Source organism: Gymnogyps californianus, chromosome 1 (genome assembly GCF_018139145.2).
Source record: "Gymnogyps californianus isolate 813 chromosome 1, ASM1813914v2, whole genome shotgun sequence".
NCBI lineage: Eukaryota > Metazoa > Chordata > Aves > Accipitriformes > Cathartidae > Gymnogyps > Gymnogyps californianus.
Window position 1 is genome coordinate 196,527,200 of NC_059471.1, and position 20,649 is coordinate 196,547,848.

Sequence of the window (20,649 nt, forward strand, 5' to 3'; positions counted from 1 at the left end):
TAAGAACAAAGTCTAAAGTGCAAAATTGTCATGCAAGCAGATATGCTGTGTACATGTATTCTCACTAGCTAATATAATATTAAACTTTGTTTTAATATATGTTTACTTCTTGCCTGAAATATGTCTTGGGATTTTTGTTTTATTTTTGTCTGTAGCAATGGCTTCAGGAACAGCGCTGATTTATGATGAGGAGATGACCACTCATAAACTGCTTTGGAGCGAGTAAGTCACTGCCATTCTCTTTATGAATAGATTCTTATTAGGACTTCTGAGACAAGTACCAAGTAAATGTGGTTTTTGTAAGTGTAATAGGAAATACCTAGTTATAGATACCCTGTCATTTTCCTAGTAAATAGAAAGTCTCCTTTTGGAAAAAAAAAAATATTTTATTTGCAATTTGTATCCAGATGCCGTAATGATAATCTGAAGCTGGATTTGAGAAGCTGTAGGCCTTAATAAGGAGTGTTAGCTTTAAGCATCTGAGTACCCCCCCAAATAAAGTATTTTAAGCTAATTAAATTGTTTTAAAGATCTTGGAAAAAATATGTAGATATACTCACTCAGCTGAAAGCTGTCAATTAAATTCAGTTAGAAATTGGTATATGCCACTTGCTTAAATTTACATATATTAGACCAGTACCTTTGCAGTGCTCAGAGTAACAGTCCACTGTTGTCTTCTCTCCCAAACCCACTTCTCCTCTGTTCACCTTCATTGTAATCTACAGCTTTTCATTTCAGCATTCCTGTGTCTGTAGTTAAGCATTGCTACTTTCAGTGGTGAGAGAGGAAAAAAACCCCGATGATATTGTGGTTTTTTATTTGAGAACCATATATAATTTTCTGCTTATGTATTTTAGAACCAATTTTTGGCTTAATTCCAAAACAAAAAGTATTTAAAGATTTAGTTTTTCTTTTACTCTCACATGTCCCTCTATGAGGGTAATGAATCTTCTTACAATGGGAAGTTAAAAGCTAGGCATTATGAAGTGTATTTGTTATCTGTGCTGTTACGGTATTATAGTAATATGATTATTACTTATTTTTAGTCCTCTTTGTGGTATTGAAGTGCCAGAAAGACTGTCGTCCTCCTATGAGCAGCTTAAATCTTACCATCTTGTGGAAAGATGTGTCCATGTGCCTGCCAGGGAAGCAAGTGAGGAGGAGATCCTGTTGGTTCACAGGTCTGAAACTTACTTTCATCACCATTCAATTAATTCAATGAAATAACAGGTCTCATACCTCCAGGTCATATTTTGCTCCATTTGAAAAGGTCTGCTCCAAAACTCAATGACTTCCAGTAATTTCAATGGAAAATGTGTAACACTTAGTTAGACAAATAATGTTGACTATGGCGTAGGTGCTGAAGTGTGAATCTGCTATTCCACTAAATCCCCATTCTCACTCTTTGGGTTCTTAAGCAATGAATGCTGATTTATACATAGGATTAAAAGTAAACTTCTAATAAAAATTGGGACAAGACTCTAAAAAGTGTAGAAAAATGGGTATTTCTTTAGAAAGATAATAACCTCCTCTTTCTCCCAAGCATCTTTGAGGTAGAGTGAACCAAACAAAAAAACCTTGCAGCTAATTCTGCGGGGGGGGTGGGGTGGGGGGAAGTTAAGAGGAACAGCAGCCTGCCTGTTCTGAAGTCATGGCAATGAAGTCTGCTCTGGCATTTGTCACCTCGGTGTGATGATTCTGCAACCAACTGCAGATGATTCTGCGTGATGCTTGTGTGCTCATTTGACCTTGTCAGGGAGTGGTAAGGGCAGCCGTCTCTGAAAGGCAAGGGGAGTAGGGAGCAGAGCATGATCACAAAGCAGCCAGAAGCAGTGGCTTCATGACAAGGGCACAATCCTACAATACCTAAGCGAGGCAAGCAGCACAGGTCCAGTGATGGTAACCAGATTCAGCCATGAATTTAGATTGCCTGACGAGGCCATAGTGACATGGCAGGTCTGAGGTCAAGCTAGAGAGTCAGTCCGCAGGTCAGCGTCCAGGTCCAGATTAGTGGGGTTCATGGCCAAACACAGACATGGCTACGCAACACAGCTGCAATGTAGCCAAGGGTGAGAGCCTTATCTTAAAAGCAAGTGCCGAGTGAAGGAGGGGGAGCCTCTGCTGAGACTTCTTAGCAGAGCTGTTTGGAGGGAGCCTCTGCTGAGGCTCCTTCTAGCTCGCTCTTTCAAGGTGACCAGCTGTACTATCTCTGCTGGTTCTGAACCCTGCAGCCAAACCCCAGGAGGGAAGAGATGCGCTTGAGGCTGTGACACCTGTGACGAGGACCATAGCTTGATCCCAAGTCATGCTTAAGTTTTCAGATTCCGGAACAGTATTTTTCCTAAGAACATACTTGTTTGTTAGAATGCAATTAGTGCTGTGTACCAATATAATTTATTTTCATAGTAAATACATTGCTGATTGAGTATGGAAGAGGCTTGATCACTATTTCCAGTTGAGTTGCTCCTGCTAGATGACTAGGGACAAATCACTAAGTCTTGTCTTGGTTTCCGTAGGTAAGCTAGAGATAATAGAGCTCTTTCCTTTTTAAAACACTTTTAGATTGAAACAAATTTATAACTCCTATAAAAATGTTTTGTTTGTGCTCACAGTTAGTTACGAGGCTGCTGCTGAAGTTAAACTGATAATCACGCAGTCGTTCAGGTTCATATGGTTTTATTCCTGTTAATGCCTTCATTTTCAAGCCACTGTTTAGCTTTATTTCCATTAGGCAGCACTAGTGTGTCTCATTCTGTTGTGAAATTCTGGTTGCTTTGGCGTTGTCCACCTAGAGGAACGCATATATGGTCGTTGTATCCTGGATTAGGACACAGATGGGAGGGTAGATGCCATCAGCCTGCATTTCCAGCTCACTGCACAAGGGCAGGAGAGCAGTGACAGAGAATTGGGGGAACATTGATGCTAGTGCCTTAGCACTTATTGCACTCTTGAACCAGTGAAAAGAGGGAGTTAGTACACACCTGATAAGGGATTCATTCAAATACTTTTCCATAGAACAAGGGAGGACTAGATGCACATTCTCAGAGTTTTAATTCACACTCTGATGACTGTCAGAATCCTGGTTTAGTTCTTGTTGGGATGGTACCTATATGTAGCGTGGATTGCAAAATAGATTGTGCATGATGAACAAAGAGCCTTTTTTTGAAAGCAAGACTAATTGCTCTCACCACTGGAAAAGGGAGAAGAATGTCATTCTTAAGACATCCGACAACCCTTGATTTCATAGTGCTTCTTATTTTTTTCACTATATCCCGCAACTAGCATTCCAGAGTACCTATTGGACTTGTGAAGTCTCACAGAAAGCCCCTTTTAACATATATTCTGTTGCTTTTCATTACATTTTGCATTTAAAAAAACCTTTGTAGTTGCTTAGTTAAGTGTTGTGTTAATCTCTCTCTTCTGCAGTTCAGAACACTTGGAAGTAGCGAAAAGCACCCAGACAATGAATGAGGAGGAACTGAAAAGAGTCTCTGGAAATTATGATGCTTTTTTCTTTCATCCGGTGTGTAAGTTAAACTGCTGCTTCTATTGGAAGTTATAAGTATTTGTGCTATTGCATCACAGTGGCACTTTTCTGAGTAGGGGAAAATTGGCAATATATTTTTTGCTATTTAAGTAGACTTGCGTTTATTTATGATATTATTGTTATCTGTTTCAAGTTTAGTATAATGCTGTAATTTAAATTAAGTGTCCTGTCATCTATTCTGTAATTGTATCATGCCAGTGTAGTGCACTACCCAAATTTTAGCTCTATTTTTGTCACTTAATGTCACTGTAGACCGTTAATGACCTGCAAATCACATTTTGGCAACAGTTGCTCTTAAATGTTGTGCCAGGTAATGGAGGTGAAGTGTTCCGTGTTTTGTTTCTGTAAGGTTTCATTCCTTATTTTCAAAGATGCCATGTTATTCCACTAGTCAGTTCAATATGTCCATCTCGTGTTTCTTAACTGCTCCAGAGAGAATATCCTTATAAAGGGTATGGTGATCACAGGCAAACCTAGTAGAAAGCACATTGGAATCTGTGTTGTAAAATTCTGGTTTCAACTATGCATACAACCTCAGTTCGGTAGAATTATGCCAAGACATTTGCTATTGGGGTGCAAAAGCACACCATGTGTGATTAGTTTAAAACAAGCTGATCAGTGATTGATGACAACTATGAGTTTCTCTTTCTCAGAACACTTACCGCTGTGCCAGACTAGCAGTAGGAGCGACTTTGCAGCTGGTGGACGCTGTGATGTCAGGAAAAGTGTGTAATGGAATGGCATTAGTAAGGTAAGAAAATATGTGAGAGTTTTCACTTCTTACCAAAATGTCTTTTGTTGTGAGTAACAATATAAAACTTCATTTTAGACCTCCAGGTCACCACAGCCAGAGAAATGCAGCTAATGGGTTCTGTTTGTTCAACAATGTTGCTATTGCAGCAGAATATGCAAAACTGAAATACGGTCTACAGAGGTAAGTGCACGGCTGACTCTATAGAAGCTTTTCATACCCAAGTATGGCATTTAGATAACACTTTGACATTGTACTATTTTAGATTAATGTCTAGAGCTTTCTGGGTGTCATGTACCTTTTGGGTCAGAAAAACATTATACATCTGTACCTCCTTTAGATCAAGATGCTGTGGTTCTTCCGCTGAATGTTTTCTTTTATTGATCTCTGCAGAATCCTAATTGTTGACTGGGATGTGCACCACGGGCAAGGAACTCAATATATATTTGAAGAGGATCCAAGGTTTGAAGGATTTTTTTTTTTACGTTAGCTGGTTAAAGATTGCTTCCCTCTGTAGAGAATAAGATTTCTTAAATTTCTAAAACTAGAATCTTACAAAACATTCTCCTTGCTATTTTAGTCACTCTATTGTTTTTTACTTGTTATAAAATAGAGGGTAAAATTCTAACAAAAAAAGAAATATGTAAATCTTTTCTACTTTAAAGAATAACAAACACAAAATGAGCAATATGATTACCTTGGTTTGCCAGTAGTAAGATCTCTTCATGCCAGTATTCAGGTAATACATCTATTCTCTGTATTCACAAATCTCTCAGTTAAAGTTTTCAAGCGGTAGTTGGATAAAATACATGAGCTTTATATTGTTTTCGGAAAAGCCACAGAAGTAGGTTCTAGAAACAAGTCTGTTCTTCTGAAAATGCTCTGTATTTGATCTGAACGGAGTGCATGCATACAAGAAATTTTTAGCAGGTTAATTTTTAAGTTAATTTTGGCATAGGACCTACTGTACCAAGTTTCACAGTCCAAGTCCATTAAGAGAACTAAGGAGCAAAGATAGTTCTATTTTCTTGTTTTTAGTCATTACAGTCACCAGGTTCAGGAGATAAAGTCAGTTTTGGAATCTTTTTGTCAAGTTGGATTTGGTTTTTTTGTATCTTTCAGTGTTTTGTATTTTTCCTGGCATCGCTATGAACATCAGGAATTCTGGCCATCACTCAAAGAATCTGATTACGATGCTGTGGGTCTGGGAAAAGGAAAAGGTTTTAACATAAATTTGCCTTGGAATAAGGTAAATGTTGTTTACAACACAACAAAGCAAGTGCAATAGCTTTGTATCTCATGCTTTACGTAACACTTTCTGAGAAGTGCACTGCTTCACTTACTTGGCAGATGTCTTAGCACAGTGTACCTCCTTCCTGTCAGTGGAGTGTCTGCTGAAAAACATGGCTCAGAATGTGATAATCTTTAAAAAAAAAAAAAAAGAGGGAGAGAAAAACATAAACATGTTTGGTTTCTCTTTAATATACTGCCTAGCCATCAAATCAGAAAGTGTTTCACGAGATGATTACATCCATCCTTGTTCAGCAGAGAACTGAAGCTTGTACTTAAGACTAAAAATGGTGGATATTTATGCACCTAAATGGAGTTTGTTTTACTTGACCTCATAAGGTTCCCTTATCTTTAACTCTTGATACTGTCTTTCCCTAAAGTCTTGAAGAACCTTAGAAAATTTGTTATTCCAACAGGAAAATACGACCTACATTTCTCACATTTTGCAGGTTGGGATGGGAAATTCAGATTATCTTGCTGCGTTTTTCCATGTGTTGCTTCCAATGGCTTTTGAGGTAATTTTTTTTACTGCTCTGCTATTTGAATAGCAAAACCAAAGACTACTACTTAAGTACCTCTTAAGCAGGTATCAGTGAATATTTTGCAGAAAAGCAGTAATTGCCAGTAGCACAGTTAACACATTATTTCTGCTGGTATGACTGATGTCCTGATCAACTGAATAGTATCTATGGAATGTTAGCTTTTAAATATTTGATATAATGATCTGCAACTTCTCCAGCAGGAATTAAAATAGTGTAAAAGAGTAATCTTAGTTTTTATTCAAGGAGAGTCCTTATTTGTGTTCATATTCTAGCTGAAATAACAGCTGAACATGGTACAGTTGAAAATTGAAAATGGGACATAAGAATGTGCTACAACTCTCTCTGTTTTATAACAGTTTGATCCTGAACTGGTTATTGTCTCGTCTGGATATGATTCTGGAATTGGAGACCCTGAGGTAAGTAACTTGTGGCCTTTGTGTTGTCAGTTATGAATCTGTTCACAGAATATTCCTACCTTTTAAATGTCCTGTGATTGCTACGTGAAATTCACTTTGGCCAAGCTAAAAATACATGTTTGAGTCTTTAAGCTGACCCCAGCTCATTAAATACTACAACGAGACATGTAAAGACAGATTATCCTATAGGTGTAATTACTGTGTTGGTTTTTGCACCTTCCTTTAAAGCAGTTCTTTCGGCATTTTGTTAGATATAATGAGAGGCAAGTGTTCCAATATTCCAACTCAGACTCATGTATTTGAGATTGTATGGGTTTTTTTTACCAATGTTTTTGATTCAGGGTTTCATCTCTTAAAAATTTTTCTTTGATTTAGGGTCAGATGAATGCCACTCCTGAGGTTTTTGCCCACCTTACCCATTTCCTGATGCAGTTAGCTAATGGAAAGCTGTGTGTCATCCTAGAGGTAAAGACTTTTGAAATGTACTCCCAGGGGAAGGGTCTTTGTATGAGAGCTATATAGGGCAAGCTAGAAGCTAGGAAGCGAAACTTTGTAACAAAGTAATTTATTCTTTTTGTCTTTCTTTTGAGAATCAGGAATGCAAAAATGGCTAAGATTTGACAATGCTCTTCTACATTAAAAGAAACGCATGTCTTAAAACCTGATTTTTTTTTTTAACTTAAAATTTTGAAACAGAGGAGCATATGCTCATTGTTCAAAAAAAACATATCCTCCACAGATACGTTCAGTTCTTGTGAACAGTGACTAGTCTGCTGCTCTGGACAGTCCCAAACTCATTAAAATGTATTTAGTGAATAAGCTGCACTACCAATGTTTTTACAAGTATGTCTTACTCCAGGAGAGTTTAAAAAACCCTTTAACCTAAATATACTCTTACTTAGTAATGGAGCCCTTACTAAATTCCCTCTTTTTTTGATGAAAAGCCTCTATGCAAGCACTTTTTTTATTTTTTTAAACAATTAAAAATGTTTCCTCCTTTTGAAATCTAGATTTCAACTCCCTATTTCTGCTACATGTTAGAAAAATGGTGGCTTTTCAGGTAAATGACTGTGGAAATATTACTGCCAAAAAGGTCTGCAAGAGTGAACTGTTTATTAATTGATTCACTTGACCTCTGTTTTGCATGACCTTTCTTCCATCATCCTTCTCTCTCTAGCAGGTTATTATAGATATTTCTGTCTACCAGCTGAAGTGCAAATAAGCATCCCCTCCTAATGCAGGTGATGTGACTGCTCCACAGGTGGTATGCAGGAAGCCATCTATCATCAACAACCTAGCAGTCTTAAATCTCCACATCCTGCCAAACCATTAGGATAGTCATATCTTTAAAGTGTCAGGCTGTGGGAGATTTCCCTTGTACTGACATTTTAGAGGACAGTGATAGTATTTGCGTTCTAAGGAATCTTCCACAAGAATTGTTGAAGATGGCATATCATAGATAGGAATGGAGAAGACATATGTTTCCAGGGTTTTCATGGCAAAATCATGACTGATTTCCGAAATGAATTGAACCATGATAAAGTGAGTTGAATCATGGGATGCCAGTGAAGTTCAGCAAGTAGCCTCTAACTTACTGTTTTCATATTGGAAATCATTGCCTTAGATGTACTTGCATATCATCTTCTGTTTCTGTAAATTCAGATATATTTCAAAAGTTTAATTTATTTTCCATGATGATATTCAGATAGATGTTACACGTACTTGTTCCTTAGGTGACACAAAATACTTTTTTCTAGGGTGGATACCACTTAAAGTCATTGTCTGAATCAGTCTGCATGACTGTAAAAACTCTGCTTGGAGATCCTGTACCTCAAATAACTGGAGAAATGGCACCTTGCCTAAGGTAAGTATATGAAGAATTTTAGAACAACCCATGTATTTATCGAAGAGACTAAAGACATGCATGCTTTGAACATTTTGCCGAAGCAAAGTTTTAATATGATGCTTTATAATATATTGTCTTCTGCTTTGGATAACTTGCTTTCCAAAAAAGTCATCCAAAGTACAGTTTTGTATACTTTTGTTTCTGAAATTATTTCAAGTTGTGAGAACTTAATGGCTTATAATTTTATGCTATTTATTCTTGGGCGTTGTTATCCTGTGGAGATCCATCTCACTCAAGGCTGAGACAATCCTGCTGTAACCAAGGCAATGCCAGTTAATAACAGCCAGTATTTGGGAAAGTAAGTAATTGCAGGGATTAGTTCTTTAGACTCCAGGGCCACTTCAGTTGCTGTAGTACAGCAATAGCTGGAGCTAACGTTTCTCTCATCAGTGAGAGCTGATGCTGTGCGGAGCCAGTCTTGACGACTCCTTGTGTTTCTGGCATTTGGAGCATCGAGGCCTGGGGTGCGAAAGCACTTGACTGTGTGGAGCTGTACCAAGATAATTAAACTTTGGGTCTACCGTCTTTTTGGAGACAGTAAGATTGTGTTTGCACAGTGGTGAATCTGACCTAGTAAAGCATTCTGAACCTTGGGCCTGAATCAGTCCCACATCTAAACAGCGTCTTTCTCTCTTCCTGTCTGTACCATCTCCTCCACGGCTCCATGTTCTATCCTCAGGCTCTCTCCCACCTCAATACTTGTCCCATGCTTTTTTCCAGCAGTAATGCTCCTCATGCATTTTGGTGGCAGCACCTAGCAGTTGGCTGTGTTAGTTAAAACTCAGAGCTCAGATCAGTCAGGGAAGCAGTGTAGATATACACAGGCTGTGGGCAGAGTTGGGTTTGGTAAACTCCGATGGAGCAAAGCTGGTTTTTGCTCCCAGCACATCCCGTAGCCCCTGTATCACCTCTTTTTCTTCTCTACCAACTGTAGTCTCTCAGGTTGCTATCATCCTAGGTAACAGAGAGCTGATTATATATTTTTCCATTATATCAGTCCAGCTCCTGAACACCTTACAAATAATCTCCAAGTACACAGAATTTTTCCTTGATTTAACATGGCCTGAAGTATGTTTGTATGATAGCTAATGTAATAGGACCATTTGCCTATAGTGCTGCAAATACCAGTGATGATAAAAAAGAGATTTCAACACAAAGAATAGCCAGGAATGTGATTTACTTGGTTCCTGAACAGATAGTCTTGGTTTTGACTGAATCTAATTACATCTCTACATTCTGTAGATAAAATCTCTGACAGAGCAAAGACAGACAGGTGAAATCTTGTCTTTCCTGAAGTCAGGGACAGGCATGCTTCCTCCAACAGCAGGGTTGGGATTTCACTCAATGTGTGTAAACGTGTGTACATACTGCATGTGTTCTTCACTTTTCTTTTTTGACTCTTGAATCTTATCTTTCCAAGCAATCTACCCATTGACCCTCATTCTCTTTATCATTCTGTTCTGCATTCTTGGAATAGAGCAGAGCTTGTTCATTTTCAGTTGGACTTTTTGTTTTTGCTTTTTCATTGAGGTAAGTTATGTTTCCTGTATTTTCATTAGTGCTAATACCGTTAATCCTGTTTCTTTTGTAGTGCTGTTGAATCTATTCAAAATGTGAGAGCAGCACATAAACCCTACTGGAAATGGTTGATGTATGAAGGTAATTACTCTTCTCTTTCTTCAAGCAAATGTGATTGGTAAATGGATTCATACAGAAATGCAAAATGATTAATACCAGTGGATTAAAATAATTGAACTACCAGTTATTCATCAAGTGACTAATGAAGCAGTGTGAGGCTTCATTCAAGGCCATGTCTTCAGCTGGTCTGAAAAGAACTTCTGAAGCAGGCAAACATCACGCCAAAAAGTAGTGCTTTGATATCTTTGTTTGAGGATGCCGTTTTCTGTGTCTAAAATATGGGCATAAGATTTATTATCATTTATGACCTTTCACTAGATTAAAACAAATGTAGCAGCACTGAAAAGTAACATCTGTGGCAGGAAAGATTGTAGCTAGTGCATGGAGATAAATATTCATACTATGAATACAGATGTACTCTGTTTTGTAAATAAATGTAACCAAATATTAACACACTGCTCAGGAATTAATACATGTGAAACTCCTCTTTTTTTCCTCTAGACACATCATTTTTGCAGAATTTGAGCACCAAATCGCACTTACTAAAGAAGGCTAATGCAAATCCCTCCACAGAACATGAATCTAAGATAACTAACAACGATGAAACTGTCAAAGTAGAAAGGTTTTTGGAACTGCACATGAAAAATGTTCTATTTCCAGTGCCTCCCATCAAAACAGCAACAACAACTGACTCTAAAGGTTCAGCACATTTGCTCCCTGTACCCGTTCATTTGGTGAAGGAAATGGACAAAACTGAAATAAAAGCTCTTGTCAGGTTGGTCCTATCTATTTAATTTTCAACATAATTATGAGGATGAGAGGTCTCTGTACAGACTGTCATCTACCTCTGTCTCTGCCACGGTCATCTTTTTGGCCTTAGTCTACTCAATTATAGCCAGAGTTTCTTTCTTTGAAAAATGAAGACATTGGTGTTGGTTATCATTCTGGTGTTAGTTATCACTTGTAGCATTGAAGTCCTTTAAAGAACTAATCACAGTATTTCTAGAGAAAACTATTTCAATGGAGATAGAACAGTTAGTACAAATGTATTCATTTAGAAGGAGATTTTGCTAGGAAGGTGTCTTAAAGCTCTGTGTTCAGTTTAGCTGAAAAAAATGCCAAACTGGTCTGATTTGAGCAGCTCAACTTTTTGTCTTAGACGGTCTAATTTTGACGGAACTCTATTTCCTGAATATCATCAGACATTTTTGTTTTCTTTCCAGTGCAGAATGGAGACAGGTTTAGAGAGCTCAAGACTGTCAGGCAACAGTGTTGTTGTCTTCCTGCTAGAGCTAGGTTTTTGAGAATGAATGTGTAGCACCTATACAAAATGTACCCTGCCAATACTAACTGCAAAGTACCGTATCGGTGTCCTCTTCAAAAGCATTGTTGCCTCTAACCTAGTTTTTCTTCATATAATTTATTTTACAGTGACTTTTATGCAGACCTTGTGAAAGAGGACAAAACTTTGCTCTCTCTTGGCAGTATGTTGCCCATCCTAGATAAAATACTTAAGAAGGAGGTAATAATAAACTGCTTTGATCTTGGGGGGTGAGGGGAGAGTTGGATTCCTCTGATTTCTGCTTCTAGTATATTGTCATCCAGATATTAGTTACTGTGTAGTTCACGACCCCACTAATCTCAGCTAGAATGTGCTTAGCTATGACAGCTAGTATGCAAGATGAGAAAACAACTATTTAGGGATAGTTGTTAACTCCAGGACATCTTTCTAATGATCTTCGGGCAAGACATTGTCCTGCTTTTCTGCAGTCACAGCATATGAGTCAATAATAACCTTCTCATCACTCTCAGACATACAGGTGAGCCAGGCATTCACTCTTCCAGTTGAGGGGAGCAGAAGTTGGTATATCAAGCACCAGTGAGCAGCAGCAAGAAATGTAAAAAATTTTCCTGTCTTAGTGCACAGAGTTTTGCCTTCTGTCTTTAGGAGAGAGTTTACTTCTGCATTACCCTTCATTACAAGATGCCATGCTATGTGCAGCTGCACCCACTTAGCATTATCTGTACAACAATTTATGCAAGAGTAAAATTTGATTTACACATGCACACATTGCTTTAGTGGAGCTGTTGAAAATGCTGTGATTCTGAACAGAGTAATTCCAATTCAACATTTTGATTCTTGCAGGGTCAGGAATGAAGAGAAGGCAGGCTTAGAGGGCACACGTCTGTATTTTTGCTTCTCCAACTTTTTATACATAGAGAAAAACTGCAAACAAGTTAAGAAAACAAAAGATTATTACATCATAATAAATCAGTCTCTCCCTTGGAATGAAAAGCTCTCTTTAAAGTACCAGGCCTGCAAGGAAGAGTAACTGCCAGAATGGCCTCTCTCTTGTAAGCCATCTTCTTGCTGTTGGAAGTCACTTATGTAGATCTCGGGGACAAATTTCTAACGTTATAGACTGCACATACCTCTAGGAAAGCCTATAAATAGATAAAAAAAGAATGGTAACTGGCAAAAAGAAATAGAACTTTTCATGCGTTGCAGATGCTAAGCTGAGCTTTTTATGTTGACAAATACAAAGAGGAGGAGTGAGGAGGGGGAGCATGCAATATCTTTTTGCTTAGCTTTCATGTAGAGTTCAAAGCACTACACAACACATGAACACTGAAAGGTTGACTGAGTAATACTGTCCTTGTCATTGCCTAGGCTAAAGGAAGAGTCAGAATTAGAATTCAGGGACAACCTCCTTTTCACAGGGTGCATTTTTCTGGGGTGGTTTGCCTACTGGCACACTGAGTGTATCCAATCTGCAGACTACCGAGAGAACCAGTAAAGATGACCTTCCCCTGCAAAAGCTATTTTTATACTTGCCTTTCAGCATAGCACCATGCTTTTGAAGTAATAGAACAGCTCTTGGCATAATAATCAAATATGGCCTTTCTGTAGAAAATGAATTAATAACATTTTCTTAACCCTACTATGATAGATCATCAAGATCCCTTTCACACAGCTGTAGCTTTGTTTGAATGATACCTATAAATAAGCAAAAATACAGTTGTTACAAATAAGAAATTACATGATCGTATGCAGCATTAATTATTTCTGAATGAAAAATATATTTTGTAGGTACGCAATGGAATTGTAGAATCACCCACATCTGTTTCTGTTGCTGTTGCACTACAACATTCTGTTCGTTTTGGATTTCAAAGGTGAATTTGTATCTTTTGCATTTGAGGCCCTTTGACAAAATGTAAAAATAAGATAAAATGTGTGAATTATGGCAAATTGCCTTTGAAACCTTAATTTTAAAACAAATAGCATCTCCATATGCATAGCATTTTCAGTATGTAGTACAGACAATATTGTATATGCCAGCAAAAACTTTTTGCCTTACCAAAGGCAAAACATTTGTAAGGATGACTGCTGTGCTAGCCTACATTTTCTTTGTCAGATTTTGATTGGTTTTGGCCTGAGGATATTTTCTTGGTTTTGTTTTTTCTCCCCAGTATTTGGTGGGAGAAAAGGAGTTCCCTTGAGCTGTCATAAATGTGTTTTCTTTACACTTCTAATGGACCAGATTCAGAAACAATACACGTTTTTTTTTGTGTGCATCTAATCTATATGCAAACTCTTTAAACAAATTGCACTAACTGAAAAAAAATTACTTGTAAATGTATGAATATTTTTGTTTGTTTTCTGCAGAGTGCTTTGTATATTTGTTGGAGACATGCAAATCACGCCGAATACAGAAGATGGGTGAGGTTTCTCTTTACTTCAGGAAGTCAAATCCCAAAGGCTTTATAAATGTTCATAAGTGTCCATATGTATGATGAAATCTGCACTAGGGAATCAGTCATGAGCTGATGTTCATCAAGTTTAGCTTGAGACAAAATACAAAACATCCCCAAATACATCTCTAAAGACAAATTGCTATCTCTAAGTGCCACTTGATGAGTTCAGTGGTAGGTTTAAAGTATAATCCTTCTATATTAATTGAAATTTAGATTGATATTGAAAATGGAATATTGAAAATGGAATATTGAAAATGGAATATTGAAAATGGAATATTGAAAATGGAATATTGAAAATGGAATATTGAAAATGGAATATTGAAAATGGAATATTGAAAATGGAATATTGAAAATGGAATATTGAAAATGGAATATTGAAAATGGAATATTGAAAATGGAATATTGAAAATGGAATGTAATGAAGAAGGCAATTATTAATTATGTAGGGTGTAGCCCCCTATAACTGCACGGGGCACATACTGCTGATGCCAAGTTCCTTATTGAAAGTCATCTTTACTTATCTATAACTTTTTTTGCCACTTCCCCTTTTTCTTAAAAGTAATTTGCCCATAGTCTTTAATACTCTTTTTAAAAATACCTTAAAAAGGATTTCAGTTTTAATTGGTGTTTCCATTATGGTATGTAGGAGCAAATAACTATTTGCATTACTATGTTATGAATTAGTATTTAAAGAATAATGAAGGAAAAGATCTTTTTCTCTCATTGGAAGTTGTTGGTTAAATACTCAGATGCGGTTTTTATTTACAGAAAAATACTCATAATACATATTTGTGAGAAAGAACAGTCTGGAAAGACCAGCTCCAAACACTATATTTCTCTAAACTGGAAAGAGGTAAGATTCACCTTAGAGAAGAGAAAAACTTTTTTAACAGAAATAATAGAATGTATTTACAAATTCATAAAATGACACTGAGAATTACACCCCTCACTGCGATTTGGACCTTTGAAAATATTTCCTTTTCTTGCCCTTGCCAGGGTACTACTCCTCCACAGATTTTTAGAGGGTATTAGAATGCATAGGTTTGAGGAAACCTTCAGTAGCTACTGTAGTTCATCTTCAAGAAGGCAGAGTTACAGTGCGAAGACACTAAGGAAAAGATTAATGATCTGCATGTTTAGTATAAAAATTGCTGTGAAAATAGATCAATATCCTGTTTCCTAGGTCAATCAAAAGCTTTTTGAGATTCACCTTACTGTTTTGTTTCATATCTGGGAATTTGGGGCTTTACATTTGTGCTAAACAGTTTCTCGTTGTTGTTAAAGGATGCTGAAGGAAATGACTTCTTTTCTGCTGTACTTGGATTCATTCTTCCTGTAGCATACAGTTATCAACCTAATTTGACAGTAATAGCTGTTGGACCACACAGGAGCCTTGGAATAAGTGGGATTTCTCTGCTTTTTGCTTTACTGCAAGGATTAGCTGAGTCTCGAATTTTTGCAGTGATCGAGGTAAGAAGTGGTGCTATGCCGTGGTACTGCAAAGTGCCTAGGACAGAACTCAAATCAAGCAGCAGCATGCTTGGTATGAACTGCTTCAAGCTGCCCAGTAGAAAATATTGGCTGTATCTATATGGTCTTTGGTACCCCTGAGTTCACGATGCAAATAGCCCCAGTTTCTCTCTGGCCTGAGAACCAGACCAGACACAGATGCATACCGAGCTGTAGGCAGCCTGCGTGACTGAGAAGCTGAGGCATGAACGCAAGCCTATGGTTATGTCTGTAGACAGTACATGTTCTAACAATTTTCCACAGCTCGGGGATTAACTTCCCTTTCCATCTGGGATTCACAGCTGAGTTGTCTCCTGAAAAGAGACACTTGTCTGTTGATTATATGGCCTCTTTCTATCAAATGTGATTGAAACCAGCCCATTGTCCTGTTTACCATAAAACACTAAATTTCCTCTCCTTCTCTCCCCCATGCTGTACTTTATCACACACGACTTCCATCATGCAGAAAATAAATCAAAATAGCACATATCCTTTAAGTGAACTTAATTGCCACAAGACATAACTGAGGACCAATCTACCAGAGCTTTGTGTTTCTGATAGAGAGCATGGGAAAGGAAATAAAGAATGTATGGATCTTTCCCTAGTCTGGTGTTTCCATACACTACCACATTAAGGATTTCTAAATTTGGGAAGTCGGAGGCTGTATCCAGACCAGTGTGTGATAAGTGCCTGTGAGCATATCTTCCATGAATTTGTCTAATCTCATAAAGAACTCAACTCACACTCTTGGCCTCTGCAGCATCTTGTAGCTGTGAGTAACACAATTTCTCTGTGTGTTCTGTGAAACAGTAACTTTTGATTGCTTTTGTGCCTTCTAGTTCTTCTTTAATGAGAAGCAATGAATAATTGTTCACATATGCAATTTTATTCTAATCTGTTTCCCAGCAAGTATCCAATTAAAGACATACTATTTGTTAAGCTGCCAATTAAGTGGATTTTGACATACTTTATTCTGCAGTCTTCTCAAATGTTATTTGTTTTAATTTACAGTGCTGATATGTAAATTGTCTAAGCTAATATAATTTGTACATTGATATACAGTATACAGAAATAGTGTATTTGCACGTTCCTAATTAGGAGTATGAAACTGAAAGAATTATTGATATTCTGAAGGGTAAACTCGGGGATAAAAAGGAAGTTAGACATACATCTTTAAGAAATGACTGAGACTTCTATATTAGTACTCCGCAGGTAGCTCCATAACAAGATTATCTAATGTGTGGGGATTTTCCAATGTGTGGGCTTGGCATTTTAGAATAATTGAAAAAAGACTTCTATCTTTTAAAAATAAGATAGAGTTACAGTCTTCAAAATAAATGTGAATAATCCTCATATACTATGGATGCCTCAGAATATAATTTCTGTGAGCAAATGACCTTGATTTAGACTGTCAGGAGTCCAAAAAATGTCACTTTTTGATGAAGCAAAATATATCACTATTTTCTACAGATAGAGAATAAATGGTGCATGAAGTAAAGAAGCTCCATGCTCCCCTTCCCTCCTAACACTTTCTGCCTTTAACCCAGCACTGTTTCTTTTCAATCACAAAAGAAAAACTGAGATTCTTTCTTTATTTGAAAAAAACCCCAAGTTTTACAGGAGATAAAAATTAATTTACCTTTTTCAGAAAAAACTTCTCCATTTTGACACATTTTTATTTGAAAATTGAAAGTTGCTCATTCTTGCTACTAATACTAGTAACATAATTACAAAAGTTTGTTTTAAAATATTTAATGTGTTACTGAAACAAAGTTTGGTTCCCAGCAGGTTTTTTTTTTTTCTTCTGAAATAGGACACAGAGATAAATGTAATGCAAAGTGTAGCCAAAGCATTAGTGGGTGCTTCTATACCTCACTTTGGAGTTTATGTACCTCCTACCCAAGAAAAAGTAAATAAAATAAAAATATTAAGAGACCAGTTTCAGCAGGAATGGAAAATGCTTCAGTGTTCAGGTAAGTTGTCTGGTTTTATCTTTAGTTCTTATTTAAAATATGCAAGTTTCAAAAAAGATGATAAAATACAGCTGGATCCTGTAAGTCAGTGGGATATTAAAGTCAGTGGGAGCACACTGATCTAATGTGAAAAGGATGAAACTCTGAATGCTTTTAATTCTGCCACTTGAGCCAGAAAGTACCAAATTTCATAGCATAACAACTCTACCCTTGGGAACTTTGAATACTGTTACTCCAAAATTTTGAAATGAAACTACCAAAATATTATGTGCTTAAAGAATAGTTAATAAGATGTGCACTGGCTCTGATTGCTAACACGTTTTCTGAATATAGTGCGGAATCAGGTTACATTTTTATTTACATTTAACTTGTCCACAAATAACTTAACTCAATAGTGATTAGTCACGCTTAAAGTACATTCACAAATAGCTGAGGATCGGGTACTGCGTTTGTACAGGGATCAGATTAGGCAGGTGTGTATGTTTTCAAGCATACTTGTCTAGAAATATTTCTCTACTGAATAACTTTTGTTTTTCAACAGAAAAAGCAATGATAAAGGTGGGTATCTCTCTCTGAAAGAAAATGCCCTGCTCTCTTTCAGAAGAAATGGCCAAGAGCAAGTGGTCTGGTTCCAATAAAAATGTTCTTACAGGGTTGGGAATTGTGGTATGAGCTTGATTAGTAACTGTTTTTCTTATTGCTGTTCTTTTCAGTGAAGGATGGGATTTCAAGAAATTGACTTCACTTTCAGAGTCGTTTTACACAGCAGAAGAAAATGTGTTGCTTTTCACATTGACCATCTCTTTTCCTGATGATTTAAAAGGCAATCTCTAAACAGAAAAAGAGCCATTCACAATTGTCTCCTTTTTTAAAAATACTTAAAATCCGTATTTTCAGCTAGAGAATTGTGCTTGCAAATTCTATATTGGATTAAAGACTGACACTTGAGAACTCCTGTACTTCATTACTGCAAATTGGGGCCTATGTCATTTGTGACATTGTGAAGTTAGGCTTGCACATGCAGTAGCTTGACTGCGTCAATGTTAAAGAAGTTAGAAGACAGGCATCTGAAATGAGCAATCATAATAGGCAAAACATTTTAATATTATTCAACATAATACCAGTGTGCTTGCACTACCACCACCATTTCATTGGGAGTTTAAACTTAACAACAGGTCCTTCCGATTAATGACATTTCATTTCATAATCTGATTTAAAGGATTCACCTAACAGGGTCTATTCTTTTAATTTTTCTAATGAGTAATTGTCAATTGCAAGAAGAAAGAAAAGCAGCTGAACAGCTATAGTGTATGCATTTCCTACATCACACCTGTGATCATTAAGTTTAATTTCCTGAACTATTTTGCATATATAAAATTACAGATACATAATTGAATAAAGCAATATTCACTCTGCCCTCTTTTCAAACGTAAATTGTCTATATAACAAATAAAAACCCAAAAGCCCCTGAGATTTGGTAGTGGCCTAAGGCTGACATCATGTGAATTCTCAAAATTAAATAAACATCTTGAGGCAATAACCATAGTATGCCTTGTTTTGTAGCATTCCAGATATGATTTAGGGCTCATTTTCAAGAGCACTTTTCTGTGATTGTGACTTCAATAATGTGATTTCAAGTTTTGATTTCAAACACTTCAAATTATGTTTATACTGGTGTTGCTACTAGGATTGACTTTACGTAATTTGAATACCTTAATCTATCTTCGCAGTTCTCTTTTTATAACTGTTCCCGGTGATTCCCTTCTCGTCCATACCTGTTTTCAGTTATTGCTGGATAGGAACATCCTTGAACATTTTGAAATGAAAAGCTATTTCAAAAGAAACTAAAAGCCACGTCAAACATTTTCACAAACAAAAGTTGAAGAACACGAGATGTTGTGTTTCAGTTCAGAATTTCTTTAAACTGAACTTCAAACTCCAAAAAGTATTTACTTTAGATTGGAAGCTGGGTAATGGCCAAACTTTAGCTTCTAAACTTTTCAGAACAGGAGATTTGTTGGTTTGTTCTCTTTCCCCTGAAAAAAAATACTTTTTTTTGACAATTCAGCATTTTCAAGGAAAAAGCATTTTCTCAGAAGTATCTCTGCTTATTCCCTCTTACCTGCCTTCGTTTAAGTGAATTTCTCCAGCCAGTGTTTGAATGATACCGATGTTGTATTTTGATATGTATTTTTCTAAGATCTTGATCAAATTTATTAAAACATGAATTAAGAGAAAAAAATGTGTACTCTTGGTAGAATTAGATTGCGATTATTGTCAGAAGACTGCAGAGTTACATTCTGCGGATCGGGACAAAATACAAGCGTGGTTTACTGCTTTCCGGCAGTAGTGTTATTTCTTGCAAATGGAGTGACAACGTTAAAGTAAGTACCGCAGGAATGGTTTAACAATCGTGAACTGTCGAAATCGGCGCTTTATGTATCGGCGTTTAAACCACTCTGTGGGAACGGCGGGCGCGAGGCGCGGCAACGCTCCTGTCCCGCGCTGCGGCCCGGGGACCCGGGACGCCCATCCCCGCCCTGGGGACGCGGCGTTACCACAGCCGGGCAGCGAGGGCCCGGGGGCCTCGGTGCCTCCGGCCCCTGCCTGCACGTGGGCTCACGCCATTGTACGGACCACGGCAAACAGCCGCCTTGCCTTGGGCTCCTTCCCAGCGAGGGCAGGCCCGGGGAGCGGGGCCGGGCGGCCGCGACGCCCAGGGCCGCCCTTCGCCACCGCCTCTTCGCGCGCCGCGGCCCGTCGCGCTCGCGTGACGTTGGCGGCGCCGTGCGCGCCGGCCCGCGCAGAGGGAGGGAGGCGGCCGTGGCGTCCCGCTCCCGCCGGTCCCGGGGGAGCTGCCCCAGGTACGGCGGGGGTGGTGGGGAGCGCTGGGGCGGGCACCGCGGGGTCCCCCTGGGCAGGTGAAGGGTGGAAGGGGCTGGGGGTGGCGGGGCAGCCCTGCGGGTGCGGGGTTGTGCAGGGGATGGTGCTCGTGCTGTCAGCGTGCGCTGGCTGGGGGCGAGGAGGAGGCTGGCACGCGTTTCTCGGGGGTGGAAGGGCTGGGCCCAGCTTGATCCTCGGGGTAAGCCCCCGCCGCCGGGAGCTCCTCCGGGGTTGTGCTGGCACCCTCCGCACCTTTTCGGTGGGTGCTTCAGAGCCGCCCCAGGGATGGCCGGTGTCGTGCAGGCCAGCCTTGCGCTGCCTGGCACCGTCAGCACCCGCATCTTTGTGCCCACACTTTCTCCACCGCTCTCTGCGTGGCCCCGTGGCTTCTGCTGAGGGCACTGCGCAGGTGGAGGGAGGTGGCGGGTGTCTCCTGAG

General features: G+C 38.5%; 1 protein-coding gene across 1 annotated transcript; it reads left to right on the forward strand.

Annotated features, from left to right (window-relative positions):
* Positions 1-98: 98 nt before the first annotated feature.
* Positions 99-19,592, forward strand: HDAC10 (histone deacetylase 10). The gene is given in 22 exon segments (XM_050899315.1): positions 99-121; positions 123-144; positions 146-222; positions 1,047-1,181; positions 3,427-3,523; positions 4,201-4,298; positions 4,377-4,481; positions 4,692-4,760; positions 5,421-5,547; positions 6,038-6,103; positions 6,487-6,546; positions 6,922-7,011; positions 8,304-8,410; positions 10,044-10,111; positions 10,592-10,865; positions 11,522-11,612; positions 13,182-13,264; positions 13,758-13,811; positions 14,615-14,699; positions 15,131-15,316; positions 17,169-17,328; positions 18,042-19,592. Coding segments are annotated over 22 exon segments (2,103 nt in total). The 3' UTR covers positions 18,068-19,592.
* The last annotated feature ends 1,057 nt before the right edge of the window (positions 19,593-20,649 follow it).